Raw genomic sequence first — 21446 nt, 5'->3', positions numbered from 1 at the left:
GAGGCATAAAATGGCAGATTTATTACTTAACTCCTCACTCAGTGGTGATTTTGAGTGGCAAAGGCCACGAACAAATAATCATCGGTGCCTCTCTCAGCTATGTCATTGCTGGTTTGAATTTGTGACTTGGCAGCTTATAGCCACTACCTACATAATTGACATGTCCGTGAAGGGTGTCTATCAGGTGACTTTCTTTTGCCTGGAATGACAAGATCTCCTCCAGGGTGGTGCCGAGGCCTGAAAATGAATTTATTTTATTTTTACCCTCTGAGTGCGGGGTACATTATGTTCACAACAGAAGATGTTTATTCTTTATACCATCACAACCTAAGCCCGTCAGATCGACAGAAAATTTGAGCAAAATCATGTTGAGGAAATACTTGTGTGACTAAAATTATAGTCTAAATAAAATGTTACCAGTAGTGCAAATGGGAAGCTTTATGAGTTTTTTTTTAACTAATTTTATTTTATTCTATTTTTATTTATTTATTTTTAAATACTTTATTGCCAAGTTAGCTAACATGCAGCGTGTACAGTGTAGTCCTGGCTTTGGGAGTAGATTTCCCGTGGTTCGTCGCTTACATGCAACATCCAGTGTTCGTCCCAACAAGTGCCCTCCACAATGCCCGTCTCCCATTTTCCCCTCCTTCACAACCATCACCCGCATCAACCCTCAGTTTGTTCTCTGTACTTAAGAGTCTCTTACGGTTTGCCTCCCCCTCTGTTTGTAACTTATTTTTCCTTCCCTTCCCCTGCGGTCCTCTGTTAAGTTTCTCAAATTCCACGTAGGAGTGAAAACATGTGATATCTGTGTTTAGTTTTTTTTTAATTAAAACTTATTGCATACATTTCTACTCTGGGGGAATTTAAAACTTAAAATAGAAAAGCTAAAGGTTTTTGAGGCTGTATTTCCACCTTTTCTATGTACTTCAGTTTGTTCTTTCTCTCCCGCATACTGATGAACGACTTCGTATTATTGCTCTTACCGACCTTCTTCTTTGCAGCCACAGGACTCCCTTTGACCAAGAGAGAGAGTAATTTGGCCAGCTGATAATTGTCAGAAATAGAATAGGAAGGGCTATTTTGCTGCATATCAAAATATCTGTAAAGGGACATCAGGGGTTTTATTTAAAAACCTCTAATAATTTTTCAGATGTGTCTTATAAGTACAACGTTATTTTGACAATGTATTTTTGTATCACCTAATGCTTCAGAATAGGAAATAGTGGAAGACACATGACGTTTCAGAAGAACTGTCTCATTAGTTTCTTTTTACTAATGTGAGTTTATTGCTGCTACTGCTGCAATAGCACTCTGAATAGCACTCAGAGCAGCCGCGTCGTGGCCAGAAATCCTCCATGGGGCCTCCACTCTTGCTTCAATATCTTGCTTATACCCCACAAAATTGTATGCACGTATTTTTGCTAAAGACCAAAGAGTGCTTACATTTATAACAATGATCAATCGTGCAAGTCATTCTTCATTTTTGTAAAGTTCAGCTATAAAATCTCGTCAAAATATACTCTTAATCTTGATTGGAGGTATACCAACCGCTATAGGTTGAATTTATCAAGAAAGTCAAACATACCTGTAGAAAATTATAGCATCATTCTCATGTCTACTAATCGTCCTAAGTTTTAAAATTCTATTCTAAGCAAATAATGATACTTAGCAAAAATCATGAGACAAAACCAGACTTCATTACTTTTGAGTATACCTCTTTTTATTTTGGGGTGAATTCGACAAAAATCACCATTTTAGTACTTTTTAGCTAGTAAACTTTCTACGGAGCTATTAGCTAAGTATTTTTTCCTTTGACCAGTTGTTAATAATAACCATCACTTTATTATCGAAAAAGTATGACACTGTATGTTCAGTGGTTTTATATATGATATATTCTTTAATCCTCATAACATTCCTAACACATAGGCTTTATTGTCCCCATTTACAAGTGAGAAAACTGAGGCTCAGAGAGATTTAAAAATATGTTCCAAGTCCAAATTTGTAAGTGGCAGATCTGAGATTCAGACCTGGCTTTGTCTGACCTTAAGGTCTGTGCTTTCTGCCTTTAAATCCTCTTGGACCATTTCTATCTGAGTGTCGGAAACTGTTATGGCTGTGATTTGTCATTGGCATGACCTTGACAGGCCTGTGCAGCTGAATAAGAATAAGATGAATAAGAATTTCTGAAACCTCCTCAAAGCTGAGGCAGGAACTCCAAGCCCATCCTGCACCCCAAACTCCTTTGTCACTACCAGCTCTTCATGCACAATCTGATTGGTGGCTCGCTGTTACCCCATCATCCCTCTGCTTCCTCTATCAAAATTCTACCGACTCAAACAGGGCTTTTGACATATGTTGTAATGGATCTTTCCCAGGGATTTCTTCCTCCCTTGGAACAGCTGTACCATTCATTTATGCAAATTTCTTTGCATTGCTTCTCCTTGTAGATCTCGACCATTACGATTACCCTGCCTTGGGACGTCTCTCCTGACTGCAAATCCCCTCCCTGTAACATAAATATCAATAATAGTTCCATTAAATGAACTTAGGTTTAGCCTAAGTTCATACCAGAAAATGGGTTTTGGTGAGATGCATAATATAAATTTTGATATTTGTGTTATGCAAACACAAACCCACCAAATGCAGGAATAAAAATTTTTACTCCTTGTTGTTATGTGTTATTTTATATTTTAAATAATTGCGGGTTTTAAAATAAATGGTTATAATAGCCTTTGAAGTACAACACATATAATCAAGAATGTGCTAAGTAGCATACTTGTAAGATCAAGATATCAAGGTTAGGGTTATAATTTAATCCTCATAATTACTTAACAACTGTAGTTCACTTAATCAAGACACCCTTTTTTTAAGTATACCTGATGAATAATGGAAAATTGGACTCTTTAATGAGTTATTTTGCTCTAAATCCAATGTATTCATCATATAAAAGTTTAAAATATAAAGTATTTAAAAATAAAAGTTAAAAAACATATAAGTAAATGGAAGTTAATAAATCCCACTGTCTAATGGCCAATAACATTTATGTACTGAAAACATTGGTACTTGAAACATTCAGCAATTAAAAAGCTTTTGAGATCTATCAGCTTAGGTAGAAAAAAGCATTATCGCTTCTTAAAAAAAATTACAATTATTTGTGCTTAATTGTTTGCACTGAATATCACTTGCAAAGCAGGTGCAGAAGTATAATATCATAAAGGGCTGTGCATTTTATTTTTGCTCCAGATTGTTACTTACAGGAGCCCAAAAACGTTACTTTGAAAAATTATCAATTTACTGTGACAGATATGCTGAACAAATTCCAGTAACCTTTGTGCTTGGTAAGTATAGGTCACACGCAGAACGCAGCCACACTGTCTCTGTTCGGATGACATCAGTGACTCTGCATGGGAGTGTTTCCAAGCTGAGAGGCATGCCTGAAAAGCCGCTGCTTGCAATCGAACCAGAATCATCCATAAAGTTTGCCCTCAGGGCTGCTTTCGCTAAATTAACACCAAACAAGTTTGAGGTAATAATTTGCTATCAGACAATCAAGCTTCCTCTTCACTAACTGCCCATTTTTGCCATCAATATTTGAATTCTAACACCCACTTACTGGGTGCTATGACATTGCCAGGCACAAATTACATTTTTATTTTTTTTTTTGGAGGGCAAAGTCATAAGTATGGATAACAACATATTTTTACACCCCGATCCCTAAAGAGGCTGAAATTCTGCTAAAAGCATCAGTGTCAACAACATGTCTGCTATAAGAAATTGCTTTATAGCTTCCTGTTATTTTACAGGGTTTTATGTTACTCTGGTAGTGAACCGATGGTGGAACCAGTTTGTGAACCTGCCCTGGCCAGACAGGCTGATGTTCCTCATCTCCAGCAGTGTTCACGGAAGCGACGAACACGGGCGCCTGCTCAGAAGGACCCTGATGCGCTATGTGAATCTCACGTCCCTGCTCATCTTCCGCTCGGTGAGCACGGCTGTGTACAAAAGGTTCCCTACGATGGACCATGTGGTTGAAGCAGGTATTGTGAATGACTCTTCCCTCCACGGACTCCTCTCATCCTAGATGGGAACCTTCAAAATTCCTTTGAAAACGTCTTTTATTTATTCATTCACTCAAGGAACATTTATTGATTACCTACTATGTGCCAGACAGTCTTAAGAGGCAACGATGAATAAGACATAGTTACTGCTCTGGAGAAGTTTGCCAGGGCGGCGAAGGAGGGGAAGCAGCAGTCAACCTTAAATTAAGTGGCCGAGAGTCACTGGCCTTTACGTAAATATGCCAGAGTAAAAAGTATCATATTTATTAAAATCATCTTAATATTGTATGATCTTTTCTTTTTTTTAACGTTTATTTTTGAGAGACAGAGACAGAGCATGAGTGGGGGAGGGGCAGAAAGCGAGGGAGACACAGATCCCAAGCAGGCTCCAGACTCTGAGCTGTCAGCACAAAGCCCGACTCGGGACTCGAACCCACAAACTGTGAGGTCGTGATCTGAGGCAAAATAGGAGGCTTACCGGATTGAGCCACCCAGGCGCCCCTAGTACCTGATCTTTTCTAGCACTTTATGGTTTATCCATTTTCATAAATATTATTTCATTTGGATCCAAAAAAAAAACCCCCAAAAACAAGACACGAGAAAAGTAGGAAATAGATTCAGAGGGGTTATAACTGGAGCACCTGGGTGGCTCAGTCAGTTAAGCCTCGCACTTAGGCTCCGGCCATGATCTCGTAATTCGTGAGTTCAAGCCCCATGTTGGGCTCTGTGCTGACAGCTCAGAGCCTGGAGCCTGCTTCGGATTCTGTGTCTCCCTCTCTCTCTGCTCCCCCACCTCTTAGCTCATGCTCTGTCTCTCAAAAATAAATAAACACTAAAAAAATTTCTTTAAAAAAGAGAGAAAAAAGAGAGGTTGTTACCGGCCCTGGACCATTAGTAGAGGAGCCAGCATTATGATACAGGCTCAAAACTCCTAAGGTGAATGCTTTTCTCCAAACAGAAGTAGATTCTAGCGGGAACCAGGAAGGTGAGTTGTCATCCAGGCCGTGCGGGTATGTCGTCTCTCTCATGCCTCAGAGTAGATGCAGGTGTTCTCCCTGGTCCTCCGGGACACAGTGTGCTGAGAACAAGTCATGGTGGAAGGATGGTTCTCTTCGGTGTGTTAACATTTAGGAGAGAAGCGGTTAAAGCGGCCTTCGACGTGGAGCGCATTAAATGAGATCATTGCTGGCACACACTGAATAAAAACTGGTGGTTGTGCTGGGCCGTTGTTAGCAATCTGCCAGTTTGTTGGAATATAGTAGTGAATACGTAGACCATATAAAAACCGTGAGACGACTCTGCCTTTATACTGAGGACAGTCTCAAATTAGGTTGCCGTATCCCGTCTCCTTTTCTGAAATGTCCTTGAAAACGGATTTTTAAAAAAGAATGGTATTTGGGATTTTTTTTTTTTTGAGACCTTTTTGGCCTGGATTTGGTTTTGCCTCCTTAGATAAACAATATAGATAGTGACTCAGAACAAAGGAGTTCAAATCCTTACTCCACCACTCACTAACTGCATGGCCTGTGTGATTTACTTAACCTGTTATGTTCAGTTTCCTCATCCATAAAACGCGCTGATGAGAACTTACAATACCACCCCACTCATATACCTCACAGGCTTCTGTGAGGATTAAATAAATTAATATTTGCACAGCGTTCCGAACGGTACCTGGCACGTGGTAAGGACGCTCTTGCTATCAAGAATGAAATCACCTTGGGGCGCCTGGGTGGCGCAGTCGGTTAAGCGTCCGACTTCAGCTCAGGTCACGATCTCGCGGTCCGTGAGTTCGAGCCCCGTGTCGGGCTCTGGGCTAATGGCTCAGAGCCTGGAGCCTGTTTCCGATTCTGTGTCTCCCTCTCTCTCTGCCCCTCCCCCTCCCCCGTTCATGCTCTGTCTCTCTCTGTCCCAAAAATAAATAAATGTTGAAAAAAAAAATTATAAAAAAAAAAAAAAAAAGAATGAAATCACCTAGCACAATGGCATAACGTCACCCTTCGCTCATTTTCGAAGACTCACTTGATGTGACATCCCGGGTCTTCTGGATCTGCTATGACCAGGTGGTCATGGAGGAGAGTAGAGGACGGTGTTGCGGTACAGGGTAAGACGTGAGAAAATAGTGCGGTCTGGGGTGTAGGCTAAGGATTCAGATGAAGGATACAAATGGCCTGGCATACACACAGGTCTGTGATGATATAAAGCCAGGAGGGACTTTTAAAGAATTACCTGTCACCCCTCCTCCGAATTTAAAAGCTGAATACTGTTTCAGAATGACCTAGTTGAAAATGCCACGTGATGAGTTAATTTTCTTACCCTGATGTCCTGAGGATCAAAAGCAGTAAGTGTTTCCACCTCTGAAGAAAGTCCTAAAAATGAGCAAGAAGGGTTTGACCTGTTCCAAATTGACGAGTGAGAGCTGAAGTTTACTTCGATGCATAAAGATGGTGTGTCGCTGGTCCCGACGCCTCCTTGGGGGAGAAGAGAGTGTGTTGGGACAGGAATCGGGCCGCCAGGCCCAACTCTCAAAGCAAATCCCTTCCAGCGTCACCTTCATATTCAAAGCACAGCAGGAGGAAGCCAGGATGGCTGGCGATGAAGAGGCCTCTGGGGCCTCTGGTCACAGCTGAGCTCAAAGAAGGCCGAGTCGTGCACGGTTCTGAGGGGCGAGTTGATATGGAGGACGAATAGAATGATGTGATTTCATTTCCTGTACGTGTATCTTTCATAATGCCAAGGCTTACCCCTTGTCAAACTTGTGCAAATGCCTGTTTTGCACCTGTGTTTACCCTCTGCCCCTTTCCAAGGCGTTTGGAATATTGGACTCCTCTCTCCCCACCACCCACATCCGCGACCATTCTAAGCGAATCTGGAAGTATTCACTCCTTGATTCACATTTAGACAAGTGTGTCCCAAGGTGTAGTCTGCAGACCCACAGGCACTTTACACCTTGAATTCCTTGAGTTGTTTATTTAAAATGCATATTTCTGGGCCCTACCTCAGACCTGCTGGATCAGAACCATTGGCTGTAAAGCTCAGCAAACCTGCACTTAACCAGGCTCCTAATGCTGCTGTGTTAAACGCTGAAGTTTGAAAAGAGTGGAGTCTTTTCTGGGATGCTTATTTTTTTTAACCCCTTTTTCTCACCCCTGGGGTAAAAGGCTTTGGCATCCACTGAGTAATTCATTACTAATAGCAAAGAAGCAACAACTAAGAGAAGGGGGGAATTTGTGGTTTTGACCACACGAGAGGCTCCAGAATTGGAGAGGGGCATCGCCACCAGTCTGTTCGGAGGCTGCCATCCAGGGCGCTTGAATCAGACCTGCATGGCCATAGTGGGCATCATTCTGACTTCAATCTCTCGCTCGGTTTATGTGAAGCCTCTGAAGGAGGAGAGAACCGATGGAGCCAGGAGGGGCTGAAGCCTTTGCAGATGCCTCTGGGGTCCTCTCGGACCTCACAGTGGACACGTCCCCACTGCTCTCATAAGTAGTTTTTTTCTCAAAAAGCGGAAAAGGCAGCTTGGGCCCCCAGGAACATAAAGTCTGTGCATCAGGCAGCGAGGCAGAGGGTCCAAGCCACTGCCCTCGAAGCTGGGGGACACGCCCCAGAGGCAGGGTCCTTCCTGACCGCCCCATGGCCCACCCCACGACTGGGCACCCTCTCTGCCGACTGGCAGCACTGACTCACCAGACTTCTTGCTCCTTTCCCCAGCAGAGAGGGCTGACTCAGTCTGCACATGGGGCTAGTGTCCAAGCTCCGACAACTGGACACACGCCTCCGCCACTGTCTGACTGTCCTTGGCCTGTGCCAACGTTTCTGGGAAGAACAGGAAGTTCAGGGATGGCGGAAAATGTCTGGCAGATGTCCTGAGCCACAGCCAGGACACCTGCTCCGCCTAAGGGCAGACGGGGCTGGTGAGTGGAGCACAGGGGCCCCCGAGGAGTGGGGGCAAAGGCTGGAGGCACTGTGGAGGACACAAAATACCTACTTCTTGCCAGGTGACTTTCCTACATAGAATCACCTGTCAGAAAAAAGTACATGTTCTCAAACCTCAGTGCACATTAGATACTGTTCAAAACCAATATTGCCAAAAATGCAGATCCCAAGACACCACCCCCAGAGATTTTGACTCAGTAGACCTGGGGTGGTATCCAGGACTGAATGTATTTAACCTGCTCCTAGAGACTTTGAGGCAAGGGGTCCCCAGATCACATTCTGAGCAAAATAGGCTTTAAGGCCATCGGAGTTTCCTTCTAACCTTTTCTTTGCCTTGCTTCAGGAAGGGTCCCTGCCACAAAGATTCAGGGCTGGCCAGGAGGAACTGAGTGAGAGGGCAGAGAGAAGGAAGATCAGCATGTCCTTCTGAAGCACCTGGCAACCCCTAGACCAGAGCTGGATGAGCTGGGGCTCTCCCCTGCTCGTCCCTAAACTTTCCTTGCTTTGAAGTTGGACAGTCAAGTTACATTAGCCTGAAAAATCAGAAGGACCAAATGCATGCTACCGGGGCAATGCATATGCTCTGATGCTACAGGTTAAATTTGTCAAATTAAAAATAAAATAGTTCTATTTCTGCTCACATGAAAATAGAAATAACAATTGAGTGCAAAATAGTATCAGTTACGCTAAAAATTCCCTGAACTGGCCTGTCATCAGTTATTTACCAGAGGAGCTGTGACAGAAGAGTCTCTCTTATTTTGTCTATTGGCAACAACAAACCTGTCCTGGAAAATTCCAGTCATTCCAATCACCAACCCTGGAAGATGTCACTCATTCTAAGTCAAGTCAGGTGCACAATTCCAGACCTTCACCGAGTCAAGTGATGGCCTTAATTGGGTGTTTATGTTATGGCTTGAGACTGAACTGAAACATTTTATCTGGCGTTTCATGGTGACCAGGAAAAAAAAATATTTCCCTTCAAAATTACTCACCAGAAGCACAAAAATAGGTAATGGGAAATTATATGCATTCCTCTAAAAGAAATGTTACTAAAGCTGTTGTTACATCTGTCTTGCATTTGCTTATTTAAAAAAGATCTATTGAGTGTATATTATATGCCAAGCACTGTGCTGAGCACGGGAACACAGCGAGAAGCAAGAATAAGTACGGTCCCTGTCCTCAAGAATCCGTAAAAATTACTATAAATCTTTTCTCACACGAATCGTTTTCAGAGACAAGCACAAATATATTTACGGCTAAACTTTGTATCTCTGCATTGTATCTCTATTTCTCTAAAATAGTTTCCTTCTGTGTTTGGTGGCCAGTAAAAGTGGTCAGAAAAGAGTAAAATTTGAGGAAAGGGCACCCTTCAGTTTTCTTAAAGCCCTGGAATCTTAACATGATATTCCTCAAGCTTCTTCTACAATGAGGAGACCCCACCAGCGATTTTAGCAACACTTACAGTTAACAGACATTAATACAACTAACCAAGCTCTCAATTGTCAAGTGGCTGTTAAGATACAAGTTCTGCCTTTAGATGCACTGGTTGGAAGGCTAGCCCCATACTTAGCTCACGTAAGCTGTGATCTTCTCTCACTAAGTAAAATCAAATAGATGTTGTATAATATTGACTTTCTGCCCTGTGGTCTGCTGCTCAATTCTTCCAGAGGCATTCCCTGGCACTGGGGCTCCTTGGTCTCTGTAAGATCTCCAGCTGCTCCGTGCGACACAGAGATGATCAAGGAGACGGTGGTATTCACGGGTTGTGCCAGTTTTCACTCTCTTGGCTGAACTTTTACAGGCTGAGTCAGTTACCCCTGTAGTCTCACATGATGTGCCCAGAACAGACAGAATGTCATCCTGTGAGTGAAACTTGGCTCACCTATGCACACTTGCTGTATATAGGAGAGAGAGTGCACGGTAGAACTAGCCCTACTTGAGTTAATGCCACGATGGGTAGTCTCAGCTGGTCAGTGTTTGAAGGTTACACACAGTTCTAAGAATTGAATCAAAGCAGCCGCTCAATGTTTCTCAAACATTCACTGAATTATCAAAAGTACTTAACTTCTTTTAGATGTTTTTAGTGCTTATTTATTTTTTGACAGAGAGAGAGACAGAGTGCAAGTGAGGGAGAGGCAAGAGAGAGGGAGACACAGAATCCAAAGCAGGCTCCAGGCCCTGAGCTGTCAGCTCAGAGCCCGACGTGGGGCTCGAACCCACAAATTGCGAGAACATGACCTGAACCACAGTCGGACGCTTAACCGACTGAGCCACCCAGGCGCCCTCAAAGGTACTTTAAATTTAAATTACAGGTTCCCAGACAGCTGACGGAATCAGAATATCTGGGGCTTACGACCTAGGAGTCTCCATTTTGAACAAGCTCCCGGAAGCACTGCAGGATGTTTGACTCGGGCCAAGAATGCTAAAATGGCCAGCTTGCTGTGTATTCTGTGCACAAGGGTGAATGATCCTAAATTTTGTCAGAAGCCGAAATCACTAGGATTTTTTAAAAAATACTGATGCCTGGCTCCCACCCCCAGACATTAGGATTCAATAGATGTCTGATGAAACCTGGGCATCAGGAGTTTTTAAAGCTCTCCAGACCGTTCTAATATGCAGCAAAGTTTAGGAACCACTGCACTAGAGCATATCTATTAACTCCTCCAGCTTCACCTGCAGACCGCCTCGAATCTATTCGTTCAGGGCAAATGTAATTCTGGGCCACCTAGATGGGTAAGCAGTTAAAAGCACTGATTTGGGCTATGTTATTTCCTGTGTGTCATGTGTAGAAGGCAGTGAACTACCAAATGGGATACTAATGTGGGGCCAGGGATATGGCTGAGTAGAGATGTTTTTCCCATATCAGAAAAAGAGAGGAGGTTCTATCTCTCTGTTCAGTATTACTCCCCCAGAAACTGATTTTACTCAACCAAATCCTATTTCAAGCTTTTCAAACTCTGGGCTGTAACTCATTATTGGGTTCTTAAATCATTTCAATGGCTTGCTAGCAGCATTTTTAATGGAATGGAATAGAATAGAACAGAGACGAACACTAAATATTAAAGAGCACATTATGTGAAAGAACCAATAATTGTTTGGGGAACCATACATATCTTACCGTGGTTCATGGTAAAAAATAAAAATAAAAATAAAAATAAAAATAAAAAAATTCTGACATTCTGCCCAGGACAGTGGTTTCACAATGTGATTCCATCTCTCTCCCTCAATCTCATTTTCCCTCCCTTTGATTTTCCCAGTTGACAAGGATTTCTAAACCCCTACCATTGAGTTTAAAGGAGAGCTATAGTTGAATCCAATGGCTTCATTCCATTCATTTAGAAAGTACAGTACAGAGATGAAAATCAGCCAGGCACATTGCAATCTTCCTGAAAAAGCCATCTCTCTGGGAAGGGCTCAGATGCTGAACGCACAACTTTCTCTTACAGAAAGAACTGGCAACAAACCCATTCTGCCTCCAAGTTTTGAGATGCAGTGCTTTTAGCTCTTCTGCTAATAGAGGCTCATTCGCACACTCTGCTTTAACAGCTAAAGACACCTGCCTTGGCTTCAGCTGAGGCAAAATAGACCAACCATACAGCAGGCAAAATCCGTAAAGACTGGCATATTATCAGTGGACACAATTAGGCCTTTGGCTTGAGGGCTGTAACATTTTGCCTTAAAGGAGCAGGTCTCACTTACTCCATCAAACCACAATTCAAGTCGCAAGTAAACACTGTGTGTGTGTGTGTGTGTGTGTGTGTGTGTGTGTGTTACCCTGGTTTGAAATATTAAGGAGGTTTCCTGGGATAAGCAGTATGGAAATGGCCGAACAGAGCTGAACTGGCCAGAAAGCCAGAAGGAAAAGAGAGCAAGGAAGTTCTGGGCAGATACAACAGCAAGATGAAATAGTAACGCCAGGGGTGTGGACAGGGCCCGAGGGAGCATGGCATGAAGACTGACATATCAAGGTCATGGGGTTGTGTGAGGACCGGCCAGTTAACAGTGCTACCAAACTGTGGTGAATCAGTGCCTGTGGTTCACATAGTCCTAGAGATGAGGATTATGACCACATTCTGAAAAAGATCACTGGCCTGTGGTGATAATGACCTGACGTGCTGAGGAGGATAACCTTGCATTTCATAATAAATGTTCTTTCAATTGATTTAACCAACAATCTATAGATTTCCTTTTAATTGCCCGATACCTTGATTTTCAAAGAGAGGGTTTACTTTAGATGAGATGTGTGACCGTGCAGGGAATAACAAAAATCACCCTGCCTGTGCACTCTTGCAGGACGCGTCAGTGTCTCGCCATTCATCTTTGGTATTCATCATCGTCATTAGTGTCTTGTCATTCATCTTTCACGGAGCCTAGCAAAGCACTCAGTACGTTTGGGCTAGAAATTAAAAACCACCAGCTTTCCTTGCTCTACATGTCCCCTCCCAATTGGTGGATGTGCTGTATGGGGGAGGACCTAACTCTAGCTTTAGTGCATACGCTGAATAAACCCTCACTCGGCATATTGCATTCTGCTAGCCAAAAAAAAAAAACTCACCAGCACAATTTGATCCATACTCCTGAATAAAAAATAACCAGAGGTAAAGTTATTCTTGGGTCAAATGACAGCGATTGCAGCCAGGATATAAATGGGGTAATTTTTGAAAATTGCAGTAGAAATCCCAAGAATAAAACTGCTAGACAATTGACATGAAATCTCCAAGAACAGGCTTCTAGGTAAAGGGTGACCCGTTGCCTCAAATCTTTAAGCACAGAGCCAGGACAGGTCAAGTTTATTAACTTCTCGTAATAAGGTTTACTCACGCTCTGCAAGTCTTTAAAAAGAAAAAAAAAAGCATATTATCTGGATCATGCAAAAACTTGAGACGCACTGAGAAATGAGAAGAGAATGATCAGGCTCATTGTTATTTTTGACATCCGGAGAAAGTCCAATTCCTCAGGGATGGGCAGAACCACCACCCCCCCCCTTCTAAGCTAACATAAATAACCTGAGTATTATCTAAAATGAGTCTCGTGTTGGTAAATATTGGCTTTGTAGTTGATACTCTGTTTACTTCAAATACTGAACAAATAGGATCTTCATTCGGTGGGGCAGTGATTTTCAAATATTGCTGTGTGCTAGAATTTCCGGCGGAGCTTGGTACATGTATGACTGCCTGTATCCAATTCCATTAAATCAATCAGGAAGATTTTACATGGATGCTGATGCCCAGATTCACTGTAGACCAATAGAATCAGAATCTCCAGGGATAAGGCCAAGACATTGGTATTTGCTGAAAGTACCCACATGAGACTCTAGGGTGAAGACCTAGGTTGAGAACTTCAGCACTACTGAGTCCGATTTAGTAGGAAAGGGTGGAGCCTCACCCTTTCCACGTGTAATAGATGTCACAAGTGACTCAGGTACCCGTGATCTGTGGGCCTTATTCTCAAAAACACTGACCTAGACCTAAGTATTTCCAAAGCTCCATGAACCAGAGCACATCTCACTTCTCCTTTGACTTCTTTTCTGTTATATTAACACCTCTGAAATAAAACTACATGGTAAAGAGGGCGGATTAGTTGAAGCGGGATAATCAGATTCATAAATTGATTACCGATCATTAAAGATATTAACTGTGTTACACTGGGGCAAAAGTGATTTTCATCTGAATGTGTTAGAATTTCATAAGCAAATGATTACATTCCTCCTGAGACAAAAGTAACTCAAAATCAATATCTAGCAAAACTCAGTTTTTGAAAACAGCATTAGTTCAGAAAACATTATTTGTACTAAATCATAATTAACATTGAAAAGTCCACTTAAAAAGTCAAAGGAGTAAGTACAAGGATAGTCATGGCATCATTGTTTTTGATAACAAAAAAATTTAAACAATGTAAAGGTCTACTCAAAAGAGGACTAGTTAAAATATCGTATAGAATTAACTAGAATGCAGCCATCAAAAACAATGATGCCACTCTCTATACGTTAACAACAACAACAAAAAAGATCTCCAAGATATAAACAAAAAATAGAAGCAAAGGGCAGATATTCATGTAGTAGAAAGCCATTCGTGTTCTTAAAAATTAAGCCTGTATAACTGGAAAGATACACAATAAATTCATTGTAGTGATTCCTTCAGAGAGGGAAACCGTGTGGCTGGGAAAATGAGACTTACTTTTCCTATTAATATTCTTTTGGCCCTTTTGGATTTCTGTACCATTTGAGTGATTCAATCAAATTTTAAAAAAAAATAAAAAGTCAAGTGCAAACGGTAAGCTTTTAAAGTATATATTTGTATGAATGAACCCTGGCACATAGTAGATATTCAGCAAATGTTTATTTCTTAAATAAACCTACTTAATTTCTCCTCTCAACTTTTTCAAATCTCTTCTTTCCTCGGTGTGCAGGTTGGAGGTGGGGTGGATAGCTAAAATTTCATAATATATTATGCCTTTGCACTTATCGAGTGCTAAGTATGTGCTAAGCATTCTGCTCAGCTCTCGACATGTTTCCATCATCTCAGGTAATTCTACAACATCCCTGGGAAGTAGATATTATCATCTTCCTTTGGCACTTGGGAAAACTGAGGCTCAGAAAGGTCACTGGAAGCTCAGGCAAACTGTGTTATACACACACATAAAGATTATAAAAATTATACTTTTAAGGTATATGCAAACATCTGTGGGGGCTACGAAGACAGTATGCTCTTGGCCCTTCCCTTGGGTCTTGGCAGGCAAAACCTTTATGTATGGCATTACTACAATATAAGGCAACAGAAAGCACTGTGTGGGGAGCTTTGAAGGGGAGAAATTCCAGGGGAAGTAGAAGAAAGAAATCAAGGAAGGCTTCACAGAAGGGGTCCTGGTTGATCAGGACTGTGCAAGGAGTGAGCAGTCAGGAGGAAAAGTATGTGATTCACGGGTTCCATGCTATACTAAGTGCGTTGTATGTGGTAACACCTTTTACTTTTTTAATCCTAACATTTCTAAGTATCCTTGTTCCCAATTTTAGATGAATAAACCAAAACCTAGGGAAGAAACTTTCCCCAGATGTTCTAGTCCACATTTAATGTCACCTTACTTTCTACTGGCCATCTCTATGAGGGATTACCAACATGTCTTGCCTTATGTATTACTGATATAAAACTTGTGTGTGTGCACTCGCACAAATGCATTCCTTATCTCTAATACAAGCATAAACTACTTGAGGCAAGAACCATCATTTTATATATTTTTAATATTCCCCTCATTGTATGCTCACATACTAAGCATGAAAGTATTTATGGTAATGTATTAGTACTAAGCTAATTCTGTAAAATTGAGCTATCTTTATTTTGTGCTAAAGGTTTTATGACGGCAGATGAAAGAAAATTATTTGACCACCTCAAATCTCCTCATCTGAAATATTGGGTTCCATTCATCTGGTTTGGAAATCTTGCAGCTAAAGCCCGGAAGGAAGGTAGAATCAGAGACAGTGTTGATCTGCAATCACTGATGACTGTAAGTGCGTCACAAACCACCCATAAGAGATGCTAATCAGAGACCAACAGGGACCTGGATGTAGCAGGTCAGACCAGGATGTGTCTGCTTTGTTCATGCCTGGTTCCAAAGGAACCAGAAAGACTGGGCTAGTATTAGAACCCTTAACATGCAGGACAGGGGTAGTATACAGGTTTTGACTCAGGTTGATTGGGAGTGGTTTCTTAGAAATTCTGTCTAAACAGAATTTGGCTTTGTCATGGGCTCTGTAAGAAAGTGTCCCTTAAAAAAAAAAAAAAAAAGTGTCCCTTAATTGATTAGCAACAGCTGTCAAGGGCTCTGAATGACCCGGTGTCCACATGGCATATTTATCATCCCCCAGGATCCTAGAGTAAAATCTGGAGTAGAAATAAACCTGCCCAGTCAGTTCCCCCAAACTAGAAGTTCCTGAGGTTAAGCCAACTTGTCAGATGCTCCAGGAAACAAAATTATGTTTTCATTAAATGAAATAACCCTGAATTCATCTGAGAAACAGATTTACGGAAGGGCTAGATAGATATGCCCTATGACAGTCTCCTGCCTGGATTAGGCCAAAAGGAGTGAATGATATAAAAATAGCTCCCAAATTAACATAACCCTTTTTCCCAGGCTTATATAGTAATTTATGTGTGATAAAGGAGAAATCAGTAGATTCAAGTCCTTTCCATTCCAGACAGATATTTTCTGTCAATATGAGTGTGCTAAAGTCCTCATTTGTGGGGGAGAAAGGTTTAGGAGGTTACTTCTTTTTTCCCCAAACTCTACAGCAAGCATGTTTCCAAAAGAAGTAGAGAAACAAACAAACAAACAAATCTGCTCTCCACATAAATTTACCAAAATGGATAGAAATTACTTATTTAAAATACTAACCCCTGCCTTCCCATCAACACTTTGGACCAATATGCATGTTGGAAATCATGGATTCAATAGAGTAGGCGATAGCTCTATAAAGTCCTGATTTATTTTAATATTTTTTTAAAATATCCATCAGTCTCCATCCTTTTTGCACTGTTGAAGGGCGTTGATTGTCATTTTCAGGATTTTCCTTTTGGAATAGCCTTCAGAACCAATTACCAGCCTTACAAAGTCAGCCTTGTCCTTTTACAGACATGTTCATAAAAGACATGGCCACGTTACGAATCCCAGGAAATACTTATTGCCACACGCATCATTTAGCAAACCATGTTTTATCTGTTTCTGGCTTAGGAAATGAACAGATACCGCTCTTGGTGCAGCCTCTTATTTGGTTATGACTGGGTTGGGATTCCACTGGTTTACACCCAGGTATAAAATACTTTGCACGTGTGTTGTTTGTTCCCCCACCCCCACCCCAAGTTAGTTAGTTAGTTATTTTGAAAGAGAGAGAGAGAGAGAGAGAGTGCAAGTGGGGAAGGGCAGAGAGAGAGAGAGAGAGAGAGAGAGAGGGAGAGAGAGAATCCCAAACAGGCTCTGTACTGTCAGTGCAGAGCCCAATGCGGGGCTTGAACTCACGAACCATGAGATCATGACCTGAGCTGAGACCAGGAATTGGATGCTTAATCGACTGAGCCACCCAGGTGCCCCTGCATGTGGTTTTTAGCTACTTGCCCCCTTAGGCACTCTGGCCAGCGCTGTGTTCTCACTCAGACTTCTCTCCGTTGCAGGTTGTCACTCTGGCTGTCTACACCTTCTTCTTTGCCTGCCTGATTGGACGCCAGTTTTTGGATCCCACCAAAGGCTACGCGGGGCATGACTTAGATCTTTACATTCCAATCTTCACTCTCCTACAGTTCTTCTTCTATGCAGGATGGCTCAAGGTAGCCCACCGTCTCTGTGCCTGAGACCTGCTCTGTAATCTGTCATGTTCTGTCCTTTGCACCCTGGTCCTTTACTGAGTCACTCGCTCATGAGCGAGTCAAAGGTAGATTTAAGGTTTAATCACTCAGAGATGTTATTACTTGTAAACTAGGGATTCAAGTGATGTGGTGAGTACCATATTGCAGCAATCTAAGCAAAGACGTTGCAGTAATACTCTTTTACGGCCAGTAATTTAAGTCTTTGTGTGCTCCCATTAGGATTATAATAATGTAATTAAAGTAATAACTGTGACTTCACTGATATTTTATGCCACCATAAGCAAGTAGGCAGAGTAAAAGAGAGTAAATAAGAATCCTTGTGTATCAGAGTTAAGTATTCGTATTATATTATTATCTTGGTTCTGTTCAACTCTGTAAATAGTTAACTGTGATTCTCCACAGTCCCACTAGCTGTCCCCCATTAAATGCATCCCATTTTCAAAACCAGAACCGAGACTCAGAAAATGATTCAACAGAATCAAAACCAGAAACACCAGGATTTGTGACGGCATTTGGTTTGCCAGGAAATTAACAGGTCAGAGCAGTGAGGGGAGGACTTGTCCAGTCATGGGTGCAGAATTGTATCTGCTCCAACCCCCGCCCCTCCCGGCACCCCTTACCCTTCCCTGAATGCACAGGTAAATACCAGAGCCGGAGCCTGGTAGTGAATGGAACACACACACGCACGCACGCACACACACACACGCACACACACACGCACACACAAAGACAATGGCTAAATCAAGGTAAATGAAATCTAATGACAGTTTGAAGATGAATAAAATCGAATTTTCAAACTTTTGACCTTTTGGCCAGCCACATGTTCACATGCACCATGGAGGCCTTCCAGGCGGTGGCAACATTTTCCCTGCCAGTGCCTTTACCTTCACTGGTTTGAATCTTAACCAGGAATGATAAATACGTTGACATTTCAAAAAGTAAAAGCATATCCTTTATAAATGGCAAAACTATTTTCAACCAGGTGATGGTAATTCTTAATTATTTTTACGCATTTAAGACAGAGAAAGAGCAAGAGAGACTAATAGCTCTCCTCTCCCATTAGTGAAAAAAGTAGACTCTAGTTTTATAAACAATAAATCACTACAAATGGCCCAGGTGCCCAATCATTCTAGTCTTTTATTTCCCTTTCCCCTGAGTTGTGCTAAGCTTCTTATTCTTTGCTTTGTGTGTACGTGAGGTGTTGGACCAGCCTGTTAGGAACAGTTAGCAGTTCCTGCCTTGGGAAATGCCCTCTAAAATATTGTTGGGACGAGCACCAGGTGTTGTATGTAAACGCTGAATCACGGGAATCTACTCCCAAACCGAAAAGCACACTGTAGGTTAGCCAACTTGACAATAAATTATATTCTAAAAAATAATAAATAAAATAATAACATTCCTTTCCTTTATAAAATATTTTTAAAGGCAAAATATGAAAATACCACATTAGCTCCTTTAAGAGATAGACAGTCCTAGGAGAAGTGTTTTCCCACTCAATGGATTATATCTCAATTTCTAAGCAGCTGTTTTATCTTGTCCATTCCAATATTTATAAATATTTTCAAAGTGTAAAAATCCCATCTTAACCTTATAAACAGTATATTAGTTACCTGCTGGAAATGAAGCCTCCAAAAGAGTAAAGGATATTTTTTGAGAAAATCAATTCTGAAACATAGGTATCATTTTGAAAGTTAAATGTAGACTCTCATACTATATGCAGGACTGATCCAATAAAAGTGAAATTCTGGTTATAACAAGAATATTTTCCAGGCCTCTTCAGTGGCCCACTTAGGGAAAATCTCAGGCAAGGAAGGATAGACAGGCCCTGGAAAGGACCTTGACGTGGATGTCGCTGTGAGGCTGACTGATTCTGGGCTCAGGCCCTGCCCAGTCTGGGGAACTGGGGCGACGTATCTCTCTAAGTTGACTGTTCTCAACTCCATCCACATACTAAAATCTCCCGGGAGTTTCACCAGGTGCTGATATCTCAGCTCAACCTCACACCCATTTAATTAGAATCTCTAAGGGAGGAACCCAGGCATCAAGTTTTTTTAAAGCCTTCCTGGTGACTTTGATCTTCATCCAAGGTTGAGAACAACTGCTCTAAGTGGTTAGTGGTTAGACTTAAGTCCTAAAAAATAAGTAGACAGAATTTCTACAAAATGGTCTCAGAACATAGAAATTCAACTAATCAATGGTGTCTTTATTTTATACACTTTTTTCCCATTTAGACCGAATGTAAAATCTCTCTCTCTCTCTCTCTCTCACACACACACACACTCACACACACACACACTAGATAATAAAAAGCAAGAGTTTTAAAAAGAATAATAAAGGAGTCATATTTGATATATAAATCTCTTACCAAGAAGGCTATTCAATGCCAGAACATGGTTAAGATCATTTCATATTGGCCAACTATTAGAAAATATACGGTAAGACACTGCCTCAACTTTTCATAGTGGGGAAAACTGACCCACCAGATTAAAGTAAATCCTTTAGAGTAAAACAAAGTGAGACAAATTCCAGCTTCGTAACCCCCCAGCTCTCTGACTTTTCATTCAACAGTTGTATCCAATAATTGTGAAAACTCCTTGACTTATTTCTTTCATTGTGCTCTATATCTCTGCTGTTTTCCCTTCCTCATGGTTACATTTTGTCTCATCACTTGGGCCCTTGTAAATTCCTTAAGCCCCCCAGGCTACGTCGCCCTGGAAGTGCCCCAAACGGTGCCTTGCACCTTATCTGTGCTCCTTCGACATTCACGGGTTTGATTTGTGCCCGGACATCAATCATTTGGCTCCTACATGGCACAACTTCTCCTGAAGGGCCTGTGCTGTCACCAGCTGAACAGACAGGTCCGCTGGAGAGCAAACCCACGCAGGTGCCTCGCTCGTGGTCTGAGGGCAGTGTCGCTTGCAGGTAAACATCAGTGTCTGTGGAGCCACCCACTCCCCTCTGGGCTTCATATTATGAAAGTGGCAAAGGGCATCACCTCCGTCACCTTTAGCTTGCATTCCTAGTTTCCACAAGCATCACGATGGACCTATTCTATGTTCTCCACCGCAGGTAGCTGAGCAGCTTATCAACCCTTTTGGAGAAGATGATGATGATTTCGAAACCAACTGGTGCATTGACAGAAATCTGCAGGTTAGAGGAGCTTTTCCTTCCTTTACAAACATGAATAATGAGTCATTTGTGACGTTTCAGATCTGAACAGACTCTGACGGCAGGCCCCTGAACTTCAGAGCTGCAGCCACAAAAGAAAGAGGTTTGGCTTTTCAGTATCTTGCCTCAGCTCCTTTTGGAACTTCACAGGTCCTGGGTCTCAGTTGCAGTGAAGTTTAGTCCCTTGTAAATAGAATTTATTTTTATTTTTATTTAAATCCAAGTTAGTTAACATATAGCGTAGTTTGGGAGAACGTAGTGTTTCGTCACTTACATACAACACCCAGTGCTCATCATAAGTGCCTTCCTTAAGGCCCATCACCCATTTAGCCCACCCCCCACCCCCACTCACCTCCCCTCCAGCAACCCTCAGTTTGTTCTCCGTATTTAAGAGTCTCTTATGGTTTGCCTCCCTCTCTGTTTTTATCTTATTTTTCCTCCCCTTCCCCTAAGTAGAATTTCAAGCCAGTTTTCTTTGTAAGTTTATTAACTTTGCACAGCCTCTTCCATCATACTGCAGAGCAATGTTTTAATTCATTCTTTAATCTGGTTTCTGTGGCCACCCAAGTGAGATTAGCAGGGACAGACAATGGCAGCCAGAAGTGGTCTGGTGTGAGTTCCCAAATCCATGTCATGAAGTTCCCTGCAGTCAGATGTCCAAGCAGCTGGACACTGGAAACGTGGGCCATACCAGCCTATGTCTCAAATCTGACAGAACTAAACCTAATGGACCCCAGGACCCTTACCCCCAAAGCATTATTCCAGAGAGGTTTTTCTTAAAGAATCAGCATGAGAGAATTTTCCTTCCAGGCAGGACTCTCCTCAGACCATTCTCTGTCCTCACAGATAAGGAAAGAACTTCAACTTGGCTACTTGCTTCAGGCCCTTGCTCAGTTCTTAAGCAGGTTCAAATGTTTCACTATGTTTC

At 41.9% G+C, this 21446-nt stretch overlaps 1 protein-coding gene across 3 annotated transcripts in view; it reads left to right on the top strand.

The window, feature by feature from the left end:
* The window catches only part of BEST3 (bestrophin 3), a 41888-nt gene that overhangs the window by 2267 nt on the left and 18175 nt on the right, over positions 1–21446 (top strand). Inside the window, exons 3-8 of one of the 3 annotated variants that reach the window (XM_045062061.1) lie at positions 3247–3341; positions 3807–4040; positions 15343–15497; positions 16722–16799; positions 17159–17311; positions 20420–20500. In XM_045062061.1, coding sequence (XP_044917996.1) covers positions 3247–3341; positions 3807–4040; positions 15343–15497; positions 16722–16799; positions 17159–17311; positions 20420–20500 — 796 coding nt within the window. Of the gene's footprint in view, positions 1–2923; positions 3530–3806; positions 4041–15342; positions 15498–16721; positions 16800–17158; positions 17312–20419; positions 20501–21446 lie in introns of those variants that run through there. The other 2 variants (XM_019835207.3, XM_019835201.3) reach the window with 2 other exon arrangements.

The sequence above is a fragment of the Felis catus genome, chromosome B4, assembly GCF_018350175.1.
Source record: "Felis catus isolate Fca126 chromosome B4, F.catus_Fca126_mat1.0, whole genome shotgun sequence".
Classification (NCBI taxonomy): Eukaryota; Metazoa; Chordata; class Mammalia; order Carnivora; family Felidae; genus Felis; species Felis catus.
Note: the sequence above shows the minus strand (reverse complement) of the source record. Positions and strands in the feature narration are given on the sequence as shown.